This window comes from Antechinus flavipes, chromosome 5 (assembly GCF_016432865.1).
Source record: "Antechinus flavipes isolate AdamAnt ecotype Samford, QLD, Australia chromosome 5, AdamAnt_v2, whole genome shotgun sequence".
NCBI lineage: Eukaryota > Metazoa > Chordata > Mammalia > Dasyuromorphia > Dasyuridae > Antechinus > Antechinus flavipes.
Window position 1 is genome coordinate 36,771,978 of NC_067402.1, and position 19,188 is coordinate 36,791,165.

The window sequence follows — 19,188 nt, forward strand, 5'->3', positions numbered from 1 at the left end:
CTTTGCAAGAGACTATTCTGTACCTTTTTCAGGGTAAGAGGAGATGATACACAAGGCAATATTCATTCAGTTAAATGCTATTTGGTGTGATCCAGCTGCAGAAATGGGCTTCATTTCTGTTAGATGACTCAAAATCATTAGACATGGGGTCTTGAGATGGATAGCTCTTTTCAGTTTTCATTTAGAAAGTAAAAAAAACAGGAAATACAAACAAGACAAGAAATAAACTCTTCAGCTTAATCGTTCTTTGAATTTGTATTCCCCAAGCCTAGCAAAGTGCCTGGGACATAGTAGGTGCTTAATAAATGGTTGCTGATTGATTGATGATAGAATCAGTAGGATTTACTATTCAGAAATTCAGTAGAAGAAGAACGAGGAAGAGAAAAAACAGAGGAGGTGAGCCCTTCCAGGGCATAAGAGGGTTATTCTTTTGTAAGATCTCCAGTCTATTCTCTATGAGTTCTTGGAAAAATCACATGAGGCTGGAAGGCATCTGGCTAGTTCCACTGTGGCTCTTTAATTAATCCATAGGGGGAGGCAAAGGGGTGTGCTTTTCTGTTGCTAATAGACTTAAGATGTAAGATATGAGACATTTTTGGACATAGCCAATGCGGGGATTTGTTTTGCTGAATTATGCATATTTGCTATGAGGATTTTTACTTTTCTTTGTTCAATTAGAGCAGTGAAAGAGATAATTAATGCTTCTAATAATTAATTTTAAAAATGTAAAAACCTTATAGTCTTAGAGAGTCACATAGAGCTGTGAGAGGTTAAATGATTTTTCTATGGCATAATGGGTAGCATGTGTCAGAGATGGAACTTCAACTCGGGTCTTTCTCACCTACTCTCTGTTCCCTGCCCCATATTGCTCTTCTTCTACCCACATTAGCTTTTTACCTGGGAAACACCGGGAGGTAGAACTGGCCAGGGAAACTACTCTAAAATTAATGCGGAGTGATTCCAGTGAGGCAATTTTCTATCGTGTGGATAAAGTGCTGGTCATTTTATCTATCATCACCAAGATATTTGGATGAGGACACCAGAACTCTAAATTATATTACTTAAGAATGTTGAACCAAATAGAAGTTTGGAAATCTCTTGCTTATGGATTTTCCATTGAATGACTAACAATAGAAGCAACAGATTAAATATTCCAACTCTGAAATGGGAAACTCAGTTAGTTACCCAGAAGCCAATGGCTGCAGCAAGTAACAAGGTCCTGAGTTTGGTGCTGAGAGTCCATCTAAGTGGGCAAGAGATCAGAAAAAAAATATTTTTTCCCCAAGTATCTTTGCAGGATCTCAAACCTGGAAGCAATTGATTCCCTTCAGTAATAGTCTTTAGCAAAGGTTAAAGGAGTACATATCCATACCAAAAATGTTATCATTAGGACCACCTAGGATCTCAGATGAAAAGAGACTTCAGATTTTCCCTAGTACAATCTGCTTACTTTAAAGAGGAGGAAACTGAGGTCCAGAGAAGCTAAATAAAAAAGGAACTAAGTTTTAGAGTTAGAATTTGAATTCGGGTGCTCTGATCCCAGAGCTAATGCCCTTTCTGTTGACCCACACTGGCTCTATTGTAGAAGGGAGAGATAAAATAGATTCTCTTCCATAGAGGTCTATGGAGCAGATCTAAATGGCCAAATAGCGAGTTTCCGAGGGCGTTCCTGTTCCCATACAGGCAGGATTAGGTGATTTCTGAGGATATCCCAATCTTTCAAACGTTCTGGATGGTAACTTGGAGCTCATCTAGTCCAACTTTCTTATGTACAGATGGGGAAACTGAGGCCCACAGAAGCACAATGAGTTACGGAAAACCACACAGCTGGCAAACAGCTGAGCAGGGGCTATCCTCTTTACTGAGTTCCCATCTACTCTAATAGCATATCTGCTTGCACCTTCTCTGCTTCCCTCCAAACATTGGGTCTATCTCCCGAGGACTCTGAGCAGCACCTACCCCGGCAGGGTCTGTAATAAGTCGGAGCAGAGCCTCCTCTCGTGTCATTCCCATCCTCGACTTGCACCGCTTATGCCCAGAGTTGTGTTCAATGGAACAACGGGGGCCTGTGCCATCCCACACAACCCTCCTCCTCGAGGCGCCCATGGGACGCAAGGGGGACTGCTTTTCCACCCCAAACTTTATGTCCGCCTGTAGCCTGCTAAATTCGGGAAAGGGGCGGCAGCTGCCAATTAAAAACAATGCAAAATCAACTTTTAAAAAGAGAAAAGAATAGGAAAAATCCTGAAAGACAATCGCAAAAATGAAAGGTATGTGCAAAGGCTTGTGCGTCTCGGAGATCTCAGTTCCCTGGAAGCGCGGCCGCAGCCGCTGGGCGCCCGAGAGAGCTTGGGACCCGCTCCCCGCCTCTGTGTGGAGGCTCCAGCTGCGGGGGCCGGGTGGGGTGATTACAGCCCCAGGGCTTCCACCGCCCCTGCACCTCTGGCTGCGCTCCACGCGCAGTTCTGGCTCCAGGGTGAGCCAGCAGCGGGGCGGGGCGGGAGAGGGCGCTTTATAGCGCGCGTGGTCGGGGGAGACCGGGGAGCGCAGCGCGCTGCACTTACAGGCTGGAGAGCCCGCAGCCCGCGCCCCCGGCCTCGGTCCCCCGCGCTCCCAACCCGGCCGGCAGAGCCAGTCTCCCGCGCGCCCATCTGGCCAGGCTCGTGCCGCCGGCCCGCGCTCCCAACATAGTCTTGCAGGGCCCCGCATCGTGAGTGGGCGCACGCAGCTCCCCCGCGCCCTGGAACCGGCTGGCGGGCAAAAGACAGCCCAGAGTGGGAGACTCCAAGAAAAAGGTAGCTGGGTGGCGTTAAGTCCAAAAGCCAGATCTGGGACAGAAGCGGAAAGGGGAAAGGGGGGAGCGTAAGTTACAGGTGGCAAGTGGCTGGCAGGGAAGGCATTTCCCTCCTGGCCTTGGAATGCCAGCTGAGCATGACAGACCCGGGAAAGGAGGCGCGTCCTATGCTTGGGCAGAGCTACTTGGCAACTAAACTCATTAAGGTAACCTTAGCATCTTCGCTTTAGAGCAGGAAATGACTTCGTTTGCCTGTTATTTATTTATTTGGGGGCTGGACCTGTGATTTCATTGGCATAAGAACTCCCTCTGAGGAAATTCTCTCTACCAGGGCAGATTGGCACCTGTTCTGTATTAGAGTCCTAGAACACGGAAAAGTTAAGGACCTGGCAGTAGGTGTAAGAAGTGGGGATCCCTGCCCTCTAACTAGTGGGCTATAATTTGTAATATTTTCTATTTCCCCCCAAGAGAATGTAATCTCCTTAAAAGCAGGAGTGGGTTTTTGTTTGCTTATATTTTTGTATCCCCAGTACCTAGCAAAGTGACCTACATCTAGTAGGTGTTTAATTAATGCTTATTGAATACAAAAGTTTGACCTAGATTTTCCCTGTGACTTCACCATCTCATTTCATCTCGTTTTGTTTTGTTTTGTTTTTCTATCCCCAGCAACTAGGGTAAGATGCTTAATTATGCTAATTGAATTAAGAAGTGAGGTCCAGTCCTATCAATCTTATATAGCAATGGGGCTGCTAAATAGTATCTGAGGATCCCCATATTATCCCTACATAGTAATATTATCTATATTTTATTGGATTTTATTTCGTTTGTTAAATATTTCCTAAATTATATTTTAATCTGGTTTGGGCAGCACTTTGGAGTGTTACAGGCTTTGTGCATGTTTGACACCTTTCAGAACCTACCTTTCAGAATAGTTTTCCGGCTTCCTTGACCCCTCTCTGTTATCTCTTCTCTTGTACATTAAGGATACTGGATGCTTCCCCAATCTTGGGGGTTTGCTTTTCTCCCTCTCTACTCTTTGGCATGCTAGCAGCAAGAGTTTGGTTTTGCTGAGCTGTTGGTTTCTGGATTCTCAAGATTAGGAAAGAGAGAAAATAGTTTCCTTCCTAGCTAGTGCTAAGTCTTGCTGGGGATATTGCTGCAACGGACTCTGGGAGTGTGACATCAAACTTAAGGTTAGATTTGTTCCAGATGAGAGGGAGGAGAGTTGAAACATGGTGACTTTGAGGACAATCTGGTCATTCAGGTGTGTTTGGAAAAATAACTGTGTTTGCATTGGGAGAAACTTTGCTCCAAACTTTCATTTGAAAGATTGTTATAGGGGGAAGAGGTTTTCAGGGTTCTTAATGTGGGGTTTGTGAACTTAAAAAAAACCCTAAAACCTTTTCTGTTAATTATTTCAATATAATTGGTTTCCTTTATAGTCCTGTTTCTTGTCTTTTATGTATTTAAAAACTTTCTGAGAAGACTTCACCAGAGGGCCCATGGGGTCCATAACAAAAAACTTAAATGCTGGGATAGCATTTGTCTGAAGATAATAAAAATAATAAAGATGCTTCTCTGTGGCAAGCAGGAAAGCAAAATGGATTTAAAAGAAAATTTAAGGATTTTTAGCTATCTAATGTTTGTGTGGAGCCTTCTCAAGCATTCTTGGGAGAATATGTTGAAATATAAGATGTCCCCAAAGTCTTCGTGCAGTATTCAGCTTGAATGGACTACTATTGTTACAGTAGCTTGTTTCCATTTGCCCAGCCAATGTACTATTTGTACACTTTGATAACAATTTCATATGGGATATGAATGATTTCAAGCAATTTTCATTTAGCAGGTGTATTTAATTAATGTTTGTTGACTAGAAGTCTCGAGATCTTAAATTAACGATTCGATTGTTGCTTATAAAGGGGAAATTTGGAATTTCCTTTCCTGACCCTTTTCTTTCCACAATAATTAGAACATGATGGAAGAATAGGAAAGGCACTCCCTCGCATCCTTTTGACTCGGTGGTGAGTCTTGAAAATGACACCCCTTAAATCTCTGGCTGTATTGCATGTAAAGGTGGAAACTCCCAGTAGAAATTTCTTTTGTAATGCTTCCTTTGAAGAGGAAGGGGCAGGTTGTTGCTAAAGTTGCAAATGCAAGTCAATCGTATAAGATCCTATTTCATTAAATAGAATAGAACCTCAGTGATGGAGAATAATGGAAGACAAGGCTGCCATAAATTGCTGAAATGTGTGAATATTTGGAATATTTAAAAAACAAATGGCGATCATGCTGTCGTAAGCAGGAATGGAATTTCTTCTCCTTGGTGACTAAGAACCTCTGTTTCTTGCTATCTAAAGGGAGTTTCTGTTTGCATTTTAGTAGGCTGATGGGCCATGGAATAGACACCTGTAACTCGGGAGGTGAAAACTTCAGCTTTCATCATGTTCATGGACACTTATCAAAATAAGCTAAGATGCTGCTGCCCCTATTCCCACTCTGAAAGAATCAATCCCTTGATGCTCCAGTGGGTTGTTTTAGATGGTTGGGCTGTGCAGTATAGTTACAAGGGGCAAAGGGCTACCATTGGTAGAGTATAAGTGCCAAAGAATTGTGGTTTCAAGGTTCAACAGGATCTTGGAGGCATTAAGGAATACTGTATAGTATACTGCGTAAAGCACTGAACCTGGAGTCAGGAAGTCCCGAGTTCTAATGAAGCCTCAGATACATACTAATTGCTGACTTTGGATAAGTCATTTCAGATCTGCCTCAGTTTCCTCAGGTGTAAAATGGGAATTATAAAAGCACTTTCATCCCAGGATTGTTGTAAGGATCAAATGAAATATTTTTAAAGTGATAGCACAGTGCCTGACACATAGTAGGTGCTTAACTAATGCTCATCACCTCCTCTTTTATCTAGTCCCAGGGTCTCATTTTATGGAATCACTTTTTTATATAGGATAAAACATCACTGAGGCAGTTTGGTGGCTCAGTGAATAGAGCACTGAGGCGAGAGTCAGATTTGATTTTAAATATGGCCTCAAACACTGGATAGCTGTGTGACGTTGGGCAAGTCATTTAACTTCTGTTTGTCTTAGCCCATCAGAGAAGAAAATATCTTTGGAAACCTCATGGATATACAATACCACATCCCTGAAAATTCTTATCACATTTCAACTAATGAGAAGAGCATCAGAGTAGATGGCATTAATAATAGTAGTAATAGTTAGCATTTTAGTAGCACCTACTATGTGCTTGACACCCTGTTTTAAAAATATTATCTTATTTGATCCTCACAAAAAATCCCAGGAAGTATGTGCTATTATTATCACGCCTATTTTACTGTTGGGGAAACTGAGGCAAACTGGTTAATTAAGAGAGAAATCTCCCATACTACATATAAACTAATAAAATATTGTAAAATAAGACTCTGAGAAAAGAAATATTTGGAATCAATACCATGTTTTATACTTGCTTCAAGGATACATGATTTCGTGATTCAATTTTGAAGAAATTCTGAGGAAAAAAGTTTCCTGTGTAACTGGTGTTGCCTCTCTTCATGTACCTTCCCTGTCTTTAGATGACAGACATATAGTTAATTATTCTGAATGAAAGATAGTCCTTTCCCTTGTCGGGACTCACTCTTCTCTCTTTCCCCTTGATCCTATCTTCTCATAACAGATTGCTTTCATGATTGATTTCTGTCTCTCTGATTGTCCCCCTTCTACTAACATATTTTCTGCTACTTAGGAATGCATCAAGATATAGTCTATACTTTTAAAAAATAAGAATGAAAAGACTCTCAGGAGAACCTACTATGTCCTTGCTCCATCATCCTTTAGTTTTCTTCCCTTTTATAACTAAGATTGTAGAAAAGTTTACTATCTTTGCTTTGAACTCTTTTTCACACTTTTGAACCTTCCAAAATCTGACTTTGATTTCTTATATAATGGCCCTCTTCTCTCCAAAGTCAACAGAAATCTCTAAATGACCAAGTGGTCCTATTTCTTCTCGATGAGTTTGCTGCATTTTAAATTGTTGACTGCCTTTTCTTCAGAGATTACTCTTTCCCCTCTGGGCTTTCATGACATGACTGTCTCTTTTAGCTCTTAACACTAAACTAGGGATGTTATTACCTACATCTCCAGGGGGACATCCCTTAAGCTTCTTTATCTCAACATGTCAAAAACATAACTTCTTCACGTCATCCATTACCCCAATCCATCCCCTCTTAGAGACATCTTCCTGGTTATTCAGACTGATAATCTTGATCTCATCCTTGACTCCTCACCCTCCCCTGCTCCATGCAGCCACATGTTTGGCAAGTTTTATCCATTACAATATCTCTCACATCTGTCCCCTTCTCTGTATCCACATGACCCTGATCCTTGTTCAGGCCCTCATCTTTTGCCTTGGCTATTGTAATAACCTCTTAATTAATTTTCTTCTCTCCCTTCCCCAGCCCACCCTGCCAGTAACATTCGTAAAACAAACTTCTGACCATGTCACTCCCCAACTTGATATATTTCAGTGACTCTATTTTCTTTGTGATGAAATATAACTAACTCCATTTGGCATGTAAGCCCCTATTCCACTTGACATCAACCAAATTTCTAGCCTTATTATAAATTGCTCCCCATTGCACTCAACATGTCCAACACAGACTTCTTTATCTTGCTCCCCAAAAAACCGTCTTTCCCACTATTTTATTGCTGTCAAAGATATTGTCTTTCCAATGTTTCACATATATAATTTCAGCAATTCAATTGATGCTTCACTTTCACTCACCCCATATATATAAATATTTGTATGTATATGTGAGGATATGTATAATATATATGTTCATGGCATGAAGTGCATTGTAAATGTATTGCACACATATGCATGTGTCTGTCCGGTATGTGTATATATATGTGTTTGTATGTTTTATGTAATGGGTAATTTTTTTTGTGAGGCAGTCAGGGTTAAATTACTAGGGTCATCCCCTTCTTGAAGAACTTTTTTTCCCCCTTATCCAGTAGCTACCATCTAGGAATTCAGGGGTCCTCAAACTACGGCCCTTGGGCCAGACGTGGTGGCTGAGGACGTTTATCCCCCTCACCCAGGGCTATGAAGTTTCTTTATTTAAAGGCCCACGAAACAAAGTTTTTGTTTTTACTATAGTCCAGCCCTCCAACAGTCTGAGGGACAGTGAACTGGCCCCCTATTTAAAAGTTTGAGGACCCCTGATCTAGGTCATCCTACTTCACTGCTGTTTTGTGGAAGGACTGCCTTGAAACTTTGACTATACAAAAAGACTAGAAATTCAGATTGAAGGCAGATTGTTATGGGTTTTTACCCTTTTCAACTTTAAATATAAGCTGTTGTAATCTACCTTGATTTCCTATCAAGGGATTACATAATACATGTCAAGGGTCCAAGGTCATATTTGAATTCGGAACTTCTAACTCCATGGCCAATCCTCTATTCACTGTACCACGTATATGAGGCCCCCTCTTCCCACTTCTTTTAACGTAGGGAAGGAACTTTTTATTTTGTCTTTGCATGTCTTATACAAAGTAGATGCTTAATAAAGATAGACAAGGGAAGGCTCAAACTTAAAAAACAAAAACAAAAAAACACCAAAGAAAGAGGCAGCTGGATAGCACAGTGGATAGAGCTCTAACCCTGAAGTCAGGAGGACCTGAGTTCAAATGTGATCTCAGATACTTAACACTTCCTAGCTGTGTGACCCTAGATAAGTCACTTAATCCCAATTGCCTAAGGGGAAAAAACCCACCAAAGAAAGTCTCTGTGGACCAGTGAAATGCTCTGTCTACTAAGTGGGGCATCCAGTTCCCCTCCAGATCAGAGAGACAGATATACCAGACCCTGAAATATCTCTGGATTAATGGCAAAGCTTTCTTCCCCTTTTACCACCAAAATTCTAGATAAACAGCCACTGCTTATACTGGATAGGGAATTCAGGTAGACAACACAACAGTTCTTATTTAAAGCTGAAAAGGGTAAAAACCTACTGACAACTTTCCTTCAATCTGAATTTCTGATCTGTTTTATACAGTCAAGATTTCAAGGTAGTCTTTCCACAAGATAGTAGAGAAGTTGTAGAATGCCCTAGGAGGAGCTATGGGATAAGGGGAAAAAGAAAAGTTCTTTAAGAAGGGGAATTCCATCAAAGTTCAAAGATATTGATCACTCATTCCAGAGTTGGTCATAGGATGTAAGTGCAGGAAGTCTGCAAACCCTAGCAAGCAAAATGAAATTGTTTAATGAGGAATTAAGTCATAAGATACTGCATCTTGATGCAGAAAGGGGAGGAGGGAGCTCACACATTTGTTCCAGCAGGTTCTTTTCATTGAATTTCTGCCTTACTTTACTCCATTGAAATGCCCTGGGTTTACTTACTTGCAAAATACTAAAAGATATTCTGAGTTAAAAAAAAAATCCACTCTGTTAGTTAAAGAATAACTAAGGCTGATGTACACTTTTTAGAGAGAGAGATGGAGATAGAGATATCTAAGAAGGTTCTTTTCTAGGCATCTGAAGTAGATCTCCACTCTCTAGGATAGGAGGTCATTCTGCTTAAGGATGAGTGTTTTGGCCAGATAACTACTCTTGAGGGACGGCTGCCTTTGATCCAAAATGAATTTTTTAAAATACACAGTAACACACCATCTTACTGTGGCTAAAGAAAAAAAAATAAAGAAAAAAAAATAGATGGTCTCTGAATGGACATTTTGAAAAGATAAGATCTTTTAAAAATTTCATTATTATAATAATATAATTTGTATAATGTTTGTATTAAAATAAAATTATTTATACACATGTCTAGTCATATACATCATATAGTATCAGTTGCCAAATCTTGCCATTTCTAATACTACATCTCTCAAATTCTATCTCTTCTCTCTATTCAGAGTGGCCATCATCTTAATTCAGGCTCATATCATCTCTTAGTCTTACTTAAAACAATGATTTCCTCACTGGTTTCATTGCCTCAAGCATCTTCCCACTCCTGCTAATTTCTCCCATTATTGCCTGAAGTACAAATCTGACCCTCGGTAAACTCCAGTGGTTCCCTATTGCTTCTCAAATAAAAAATAAACACCTTTGCTTAGCATGTAAAGCACTCTAAAACATAACTGCAATCTAACATTCTATCCCCATGACCCTTCATGACTCTATGATTTGGTCAAACTACTCTCCCCTCCCAGATCTCCATTTCTGATATCTTGGTTGTTGAACAGAATATAAAATACTCCCTCATCACCTCGACATCATAGACTCCTTCTTTTCCTTCAGAGCCTAACTCGAGCACCACATACTACGTGAAGCTTTTCTTGATGCTTCTAACTGCTAGTGTTCTCTCTCTCTCAAACTCCTTTTTATTACTTCATACTTAGTAATTTTAGACTTTTCCTGTAAATACTTTATTCCACACCCCCCATTAGAAAGTAAGTTCCTTATGAATAGGAGTTTCATTCATCGTACCATTTTATTTCTACCACAGAACCTGGCATGGTAGGTGCCTATGTATACATACTTATGAATTTTAGTCCAGTCAGACTGCTATTCTTGCTCTTCCTCACACACTGTGCCTTGCATAGGCTACCCCCATATTTAGAATCCTCTTTCTTCAAAGTGGAAATGCTGCCCACTCTTGGAAGCCTTTCCTCTTCTTCTCCAGGTGCCAAACTCTTCCCTTTAAATTCTTGTATTTATTTTACATATATTCATTTATATGGGCCCATGCCATCTTCCCCATAAAGCTCCCTAAGGACTGTTTATTTTAATTTAGTTTTACTTAGTCTTTATATCCCAAGCACATGACTCATAATAAATATTTAATAAATACTTATAAATACTCATAATAAATACTTATCGATTGACTGAATCATTAATCATTACTTAAAGCCTGACAGCACCTGAAAGCGTTCACACTCCAAGTGACCTCCATGCTTCAATGAGTCATCAGAATCCTTGTATATAATAGGTGCTCAATAAATGCTGCGATTGAATTGAAATAATATGACAATAATGTAGTTTGTTATTTTGTTCAGCAGATTATTTTGTTTCTTGGTGATATGAAGATCAACTCTAGCCAGCCCTTATCCAGATAACCTCAAGTCTCACTTAATGAAAAAGGGCTGGCTGTTTTGATTATTGTCTCTAAGTGCAGTGATTTATTATAACTAGTTATGATAGAATTATACTGTTAAGTGTGTGGGGGGATCTTGAAGTTTAATCAAATCCAAGACTACAAGACTGTGCCAGAAAATATAAAACTTTGGTAAAACTTGAAAGTCAGAATGTTGCATGGGAAAATGCTTGGACTGGAAATCAGGAGCTTTTGGGCAAGCGATTTGAAGACTCTGGGTCCCAGTTTCCCCATTTGTTTTTAAAAAAAAAATTTGGAGTTGAGTAGTATCTAGGATCAGAGGTCCTGATTTCAATCCTAACTTTGCCACTTAGCGCATATGAGTTCTTGGACAAGGCAAACCTCCTTATACTTTAGTTTCCATATCTAAAATAAAGGGGTTGACATAGGCTATCTTAAATGTTTTTTTACAATTCTTGATCCTATAATCACAAAGGTCCCTTCAGGCCCTAAAATTTCATAACTATTGCTCAAGGATCAATGAAAAGGAATTATTCAGCAAAAACGTTTAACATCCTTTCTCCTTTCATTGTAAGCTTTTGGGTTTGTTAGGATTTTTTTTTTAATCCAGTTATCATTGCTATGTCCCTGAGAAAATGGGTTTTCTTTTCAAATATTGGCATTTTATTCCTCATCTTTTTTTGAATTTCATCATTGAACTTTGAGTTTGCGATGGAAAAGTCTTCACAAAGAAAAGCTCATCTTGAAAGTATAGAAGATTAAAACCAGACTCGGTATTGCTATTCCTTTGTTAGAATTTTTGCCTGATGACAGCATTATGGTCATGTGGGCATATTTCCATTTTTTTAATGGTCTTTGAAGGCTGGAGCTTTTACTGGTATGTTTTATTTGTTCTTTATGATATTTTATAGGATAATTTGTCCACTCCAAATAAGGTAAATTAAAAGAAAAGGGAGAATTCTCTCTTTTAAAAAAAAAGTTTAGAAATACATACTCAATTGCTAGATCCTTTACCCTTGCACTTCCAAAAGCCCTCTCTGCTTTGAAACTTCTGTATGTGACCCAAGATCTTTAGAAGGAGAAAGATGGGAGTAGGAAGGGAAATTGAAGCTTTGGGTTATTTATTCAAATTTTACATAGGCTGACAGAAATCCATTCTACCACTAATAATACTAATCTTCTGGTAACTGATATATCCCAATAGGTCTTAGTTAAATAGAAATTATTGACTTGTGATTTTGTTGGTGTAAAAAAATGCCAATTGAGGGACTATCCTTTACCTGTAAAAGCTAACACCCTCTCTTCTATTGAGAGAGTTGCCTCAGTATTGAGGAGTTATATGACATGCCTAAGGTCACACTGTGAATAGAACACTAAATCTTAGATCTTCCAGATCTCTATCCATTATGCTAGTAGTAGCAAAGTTGGAGAGAATCAGGACCACTACACCATATATAAATTGTCTTGGGGGCAGCTGGTTGACTTAGAAAAGCATATATTAATATTACCTTTGTTTTATTATGTTCTTATTTATTTTCTTAAATAATTCACTTTTACATTTTAATCTGGTTTGACCTGCTCCTGGCTTGACATTATTGTATTACCCACATTGCCTCTTTTCATTAATGTCGATTGGTGAATAAAACTTTGTATGTCAGATAATAGAAGCAAAATCTTTGTGTTTATTCTGAAATGTTAACTTTCTTTTATCCAAGAGTTTAAAATACAGTAGGCATCAATGTATAATATATGTAGATTCAGAATATAACATTCCATTTACACCAGATTGTGCCCACACAAGAAAAAAATTATTCACAGAGCAATAACAGAAAGAAGCAGAAGACCAATGAATAGAGCATACTGCTTATTAAAAAAATGAAAAAAAAACAAAAAAGATAAACAGAAATTTTAAAAAATGATAAATAAAATACAAAAAATGAGAACAAATAAAATAGAAAACCATTTATTTGGTTAGAGATCAAATTGAAAAAAAATTAAAGAAAAAAAGAAAAGAAATTTCACAACAAATTTAGAGTAGATTTTTAAAATATTAGAAACTATAATATCTAATTATATGTCCCAAACCCTCAAAATGTAATTGAAATGGGGTGGGTGTGTGTGGGTGGGTGGGTGTGGGTGTGATAGCAAGATTAACAAATGAAGAAATAGAGAATATCAACAACTGGGTCTTAGAAAAAAAAAATTGAGCAAATGAATTATTTATTGGATGGATGAAATCCTGGTGTGGGTAGACTTACAGATAAAGTGTGTAAAACACTTTAAAAAGTTTTTGTAAAAATATGGAATGAAGATTTACCAAAGTACTTTTATGAGATAAATAAGGTTCTGGTATCCGAACTAGGAAGAAATAAAACAGAGAAAATTATATTAATATAAAATCATTATTTTAAAATTAAGCAAAACACTAGAAAAGAAGCTATCATAATATGTCAGTAGTTATTATCTATGACCAGATTTTATTTATATCTAGAATTCAAGACTGATTTAACATTAGGAAAGCAATATAATGTGGTAAGGATAAGGAATAGATCCATAGTTTCATTGACACAGGGAATGCCTACATTTTACCAAAAGCCACACTTCTATGACACACGAGTAGTAATTTGTTTTTCATTATATCAGGAAACAAAAAGGAACATGCATATGGGAACTTCTTGTACTAAATAGAAAGATGCTTCCAGTGCAGGCAGAGTCTTAGGTATTTGTGGGCTACAGCAAAAATGGGGATCATAGGAGAAGAGGAAAGGATTAGTCTTTTCCCCAAAGAGAAGACAAAGGGTGGAGAAAGAAGAGGATCATTAGCCCCTCCTCCCCTTCCCTATATACCAAAATATTCATAGTAATATTTGTGGGGGGAGGGTAGCAAAAACAATCCTTAAATCAAAATGATTGCCCTTCATTTGGGGACTGAATATACTATGGTATATGAATATAATAGAATGTTATTGCACCATAAAAATGGTTAATATAAACTGTTACAGAGCAAAGTATGAAGATCTGAATAATTATCATAATAATATAAATCAAAACGACATCAGAATTCAAATTCATATAACGATGATACATGTGCAAGAGATTGATGATAAAATGCAATGTTCTCTGCATTTGCTGTTGGACATACAGCAATATCAGTACATGTTTGCTTCAAATTTGTTACAAGGGAAAGCTATATTTGGGATTGGTGTGATTGAAAATTGACAAGATTGTGAAATAAACAAAATGCACCAACAAAATGTAAAAGAAAAAGAATAAGGGAAAGAATTAAGGTAGTGATTTAAATAAAGCAAAAAAAGCAATCTATTCACTTCCTATACATTTAAATCTGTTTTGGAACTAATTTATCCAGATAACTATATTGCCTAATTCATCATAATATTTAGGTCTCGACTAAGTACCTCCTGTTAACCAAGTTTACTTTTATTAGCCTATTATTTTCAAGAGCTAATGTATTTCATAATTCAAAAGAAAATTCTAAGAAATTAAATTTGGCATTATGAGTGTATGAGGGAGGGAAGAAAATTGCAGCATAATATGTTCATAGTTATGAATATAATCTTAAACATACCACCTCGGTCATGAGGGAGTTGTTTATTTTCTATACTATCTTTGTGCTTTTAAACTGGAAAATAATTTAGGTATTAATGTGATGCTGGAATGTATCTGAAGTGCCTTAAGTGCCGGACTGTGAACTTTCAAGATGGAAATTTTCTGCCAGAATTGTTCTGCAAAAGCTCGAATGTTGGCTTCAGAAATCGTAAACTAATCATTATTTGAACTCTTGAAAAACAACTTGATGAATGTTTGGCAAGAGAGTCTGAATGAAAATATCCCTTGTTTGAGTCAAAATTCAAGGGGACTTTGAAGTTCATAGCTATGGTGATTCTCAGTCATTTTAATCTTGTCTGATTCTTTATGATCCCATTTAGGGTTTTCTTGGCAAAGATACTGGGATGGCTTGCTATTTCCTTTTCAGCTCATTTTACAGTTGCGGAAACCAAGGCAACCCTAGGGTCACAGAGCTAGGAAGTATCTGAGGCTGGATTTGAACTCGGGAAGATGAGTCTTCTGATGCTATATCCGTTGTATCAACTAGTTGACCAGCTATGGTAATACATAGACATTATTTGTTGATGGGGATGGGGAGGTGATGTTGAAACACTTCTGCCCCATCTTTTCCCCCAAGAGGTTCAAATTTCTCTTGCTAGTACTCGGCTTTTGCCCACAGGGAGAAGAAATCCTGAATCTGCTGCTTGCTTTTTTGATTGGTAAGTCCCTAAGCCTGATCGATATTAAATGAGAGTCCCCAGATATCCTCCATTTAAATCCAAATGAACTAGCTCTCGGATCTTCTCTACTTCCTCTCCAGCAATCTTACCAGGAGGTGAAAAGTGGAGAGAAATATACTTGCCTTACTCTACCTTAAGCTCCCATCTTCTCCTATTAACAAATAAACTCTTTGAGCACAGAGATCATCTTGTTTGTTTGTGTTTATATCCTCGATGCTTAGAACAGAGCCTGACACATAATAGGTGCTTAGTAAATGTTGGGCAATATTGGGCAAGTTGGCGACTCTATCCAAGTCTCCCTTTTCCCTTCTGAATGCACCACGTGTATAATGCTCCCACGTGGTGGCTGACCTCATTAGCTTTCTCTCAGCAAGCTGGCTCACTCACAGTAGCCGGACCGGGAGGTTTCCGATAAGGGGGTACCACAACTTTACTGCTCACTCTTAGGGATAATGCTGATGGATGGATGTTGGGATAGAGGATGCATTCCTGCTCATCACTGCTGTAGCTTCCGAGCCCACACTGGTGTGCTTCCCACATACAAAAGTATAGTGATGCTATTGATTCTAAAACATGAAATATTTACTAAACAAGAAGGCAGAGGCAAGAACGATTATTCAAGAGAAAGAAAAAGCAGGAATAATCAAAATATAGATGCTCATGCTCCCCCAGCATTGTACACAAATGCCTGTGTGGGGAGAGTGGGCACACAAAGAAACCCCAACAGTGAGGCACACGAGATAGGGAAATGCTTGGGGTACCTCAGGACTGCAGGGCTGGATGCTGATCTTTTAAGGGAATGGTCTGCACCAAAGGTCACCTGCCTTCTTTATGAGTCTCTCCTTTCTTGAATGAAGGTATTTCTCTACTACTCTTGGTCTACTGAAGCAGTGTTAAGCCCTCTTAATAAAACCCACAGCATCGCATTCTTTCAACAAATCAGCAGTTTCCTTAAATGTAAAAATCTGTCAAAATAACCAGGTCTCTTCTCTGAGGGCTCTCAGGAGTATCCTCTCCTCAAAGTAGAGGAGGGAGTAAAGGGCAAAGTAGGAAAAGCCCTGGGGAGTTTGCCTTCTTTGAAGCTCCATAGGACAAGGCAATGCAGCCTCCCTCTTCCACCTGTCCCCACTTTCTTTCTCCTCTTTTTCTTCCTGTTACAGACTCAATCACTGTTCCAAACTGCTAGAACATAATCTTTCTGTCCTTTCAAGAGAGCTGCTTCATTGCTCTCCAGGATTTAGATCTCACAGCCTTGAAAAATCAGAAACTCCAATTATACAACTCAGCATCAAATACATATCAAAGCATATGATATGCTGTGGTTGGTTAATTCAATGTGCCAGGAAATAACCTTAGTGCCAAGTATGGCAGATACATGGTGACGAGGCACTCAACATGCACAATACAAAGCATCACCAGAAAGGCTGCTTCAGTACCTAGAAGTTCAAACTACCTAGAGAATACACTGAATTATAGAGAATACAGCAAAATTATATTACTATAAATCAAGAGCAAACTAAATATGGTAAACTAGCAAATATGGTTATATTGCAGATCTATATCAATACAAAGTAAATAAACAACAAAACTAGAATGAAGCAGAAACATGTTAAAATATATAGAAATTCATAACTTTCCCTTAAAGAATCTTGGGGCGGGGGGGAAGACGGTCTTTGGAGGTAGTTTCATTCCATGTTTGGATAGTTGTAGCTGATAAAAACCTTATTCCTATGCTCAAAATTTTTAAATTTCTGTGTACTGGAAATGGATTTCAAATCCTGACAGTCAATGAGCTACCATTATAACTGGGACTGAAGATGGCAGCCATTTATTTACTGTTCAGGTCATCCTTTGATTTTCTGCTAAGATACCTGTGATCTTTCTTCACTTGTTGGGTCTTTCTTGAGTGCACATCACTACTCTTATCAGATTGTATTTAGTATCAACAACCCAGACACTAGGGAGATCAATTGGAATGATTTGACTTATTTGCTGTTGCGATTTTACCTTGGATCTTTAGATGTGAGCAGCTGTTGGATATAATCTTTATGTGAGGGGGTTAACCATTTGAAACTGTTCTCCCCCAGAACATAAGAAAGATCACTTGAGATAAGCAAGTGCTGATTAAATTGGGAAAGAAAATAGGATGTAATTATGAATTTTCTCTGTTCTGTTGGATATGAGTAACATCATGAAATGCAACTTTTCTCAAACAATGATCACATACTTGGATCTCTGCCTTTTTAATTAAATTCCTGATACATATAGATATTTCATCTGATGAACAGCTGCTGAAATTGGGTCTGCATTCTGCTAAATTTTACTGAAAACTTCCAACTTTCCTGTTTGACTGATAATTGGCACTTATCCCTAAAATACAAAAGAAGATGATATCAGATAATAAAATAATTGTTTATTTTTTGAATCTTTGCTGGTTTTATCTGGTTTTTACTTTTCTTGTGCCCACTAAAATAATGGTCCCATCTTGTTCAAGAGGCCCTTGATGCCTCTGTTCATTCACTGCCCTGCCTGAAATAGATATATATACTTTGAATTTCTGTATTTCTTTTATTTCTAATTTTAAAAGAATTTAATATGCATGATGTCATTTGAGCTCATCTATTACAAAAACTCTATATAGTTGAAGAAGTTATCTCCATTTTACAGATGAGGAAAGTGAGGCAAATGGAGTAAAGCGATTTGCCCAATGGCACAAAGCTAGGAAGTGTCTGAGGCTGGATCTGAACTCATGAAAATGAGTTGTACTGATTTCAGTCCCAGTATTCTAGGCATTGTGGCGCCACCTAGCTGCCCTACTGTTTAGCTACCTATCTTAGTTGGGGCTGGTAAACCAGTCTACCCATTTGTCCAATTAGACTTAAATTTTAATTCCAGGGAGATTATCAAGTCAGGGATCCTCCAGAGGCCAGAAGGACAGCACCAGAGTCATTAGCATTAATTCAGAGCTGACGGTTCATTTCTGAGACACAGAGGATTGTGTCAAATGGTAGCTCATTAAAATCTTTAGTAGTATTTTTACTTTATTTTTGAGGGGTTTTTTTGGGGGTAAGGTCTATATTTTCTTCCACAACATGACTTTTATGGAAATATTTTTTATAATTTCACATGTGCTTTCTTAATGGGAATTGTGGGTAGGGATAAGAGAGAGAATCTAGAACTCAAAGTTTTAAAAACAAATATAAAAATTGTTTTTAAATGCAACTGGGGAAAAATAAAAATATATTTTAAAAATATTTAATAGTAATTAAGTTCAACAGCCTTCAGTAAGTAATTACCATATGCTAGATACTAGGCTAGGTGCTAGAGAAGAATAAATGAAAATGAGAGAAGTTACTTCCTTCAGACAGTTTACACTCAAGTCTCCATCAAGACACACTGTTCCTAATGCATTAATTTCATTTGTTGTTCAATTGTTTCCAGCAACTCTGATCTTTTGTGACATCATTTGGGCTTTCTTGGTAAAGATACTGGAGTGGTTTTTCACTTTCTTCAGCTCATTTTATAGATGAGGAAACTGAGGTAAATAGGGTGAATGACTTGCCCAGGATCACACAACTAATAAGTGTTTAAGGCTGGATTTGAACTCAAGTCTTCCTAACTCCAGGCCTGATACTCTATCTACTTTATACCATCTAACTGCCCATTAATTTCTTGGGTTCTGTGCATTAGGGATTCGTTCTAACCTAGGATGGATGTAACAACATGAATGCATTAGAAGGCATAATATACCCTTGGGTTATGAATCTGGTAACATAAGTCATAAATTTATATTGTGTTTTGTGCTCTGCTAGAGTCCAGCTGAGCACATCACCAGCTTCCCATATTGGATGTTCAGACATTTAGCCTCTTTCTAGACTTCATCTACCTTGTCTCTTTCTTCCTGTTCTAGAATAGAGCCAATGCTCCCTGCCCCATGGCAGGGCACTAATAGATTGCGGCAATGACGGGAG

The 19,188-nt window shown here is 38.3% G+C and overlaps 1 protein-coding gene across 1 annotated transcript in view; it reads left to right on the forward strand.

Moving 5' to 3' along the window:
• Positions 1–2,263: 2,263 nt before the first annotated feature.
• COL6A6 (collagen type VI alpha 6 chain) overlaps positions 2,264–19,188 on the forward strand; it is a 128,137-nt gene continuing 111,212 nt past the window's right edge. Inside the window, exons 1-2 of the mRNA XM_051962343.1 lie at positions 2,264–2,476; positions 2,567–2,795. Coding sequence (XP_051818303.1) covers positions 2,264–2,476; positions 2,567–2,795 — 442 coding nt within the window. The remainder of the gene's footprint in view (positions 2,477–2,566; positions 2,796–19,188) is intronic.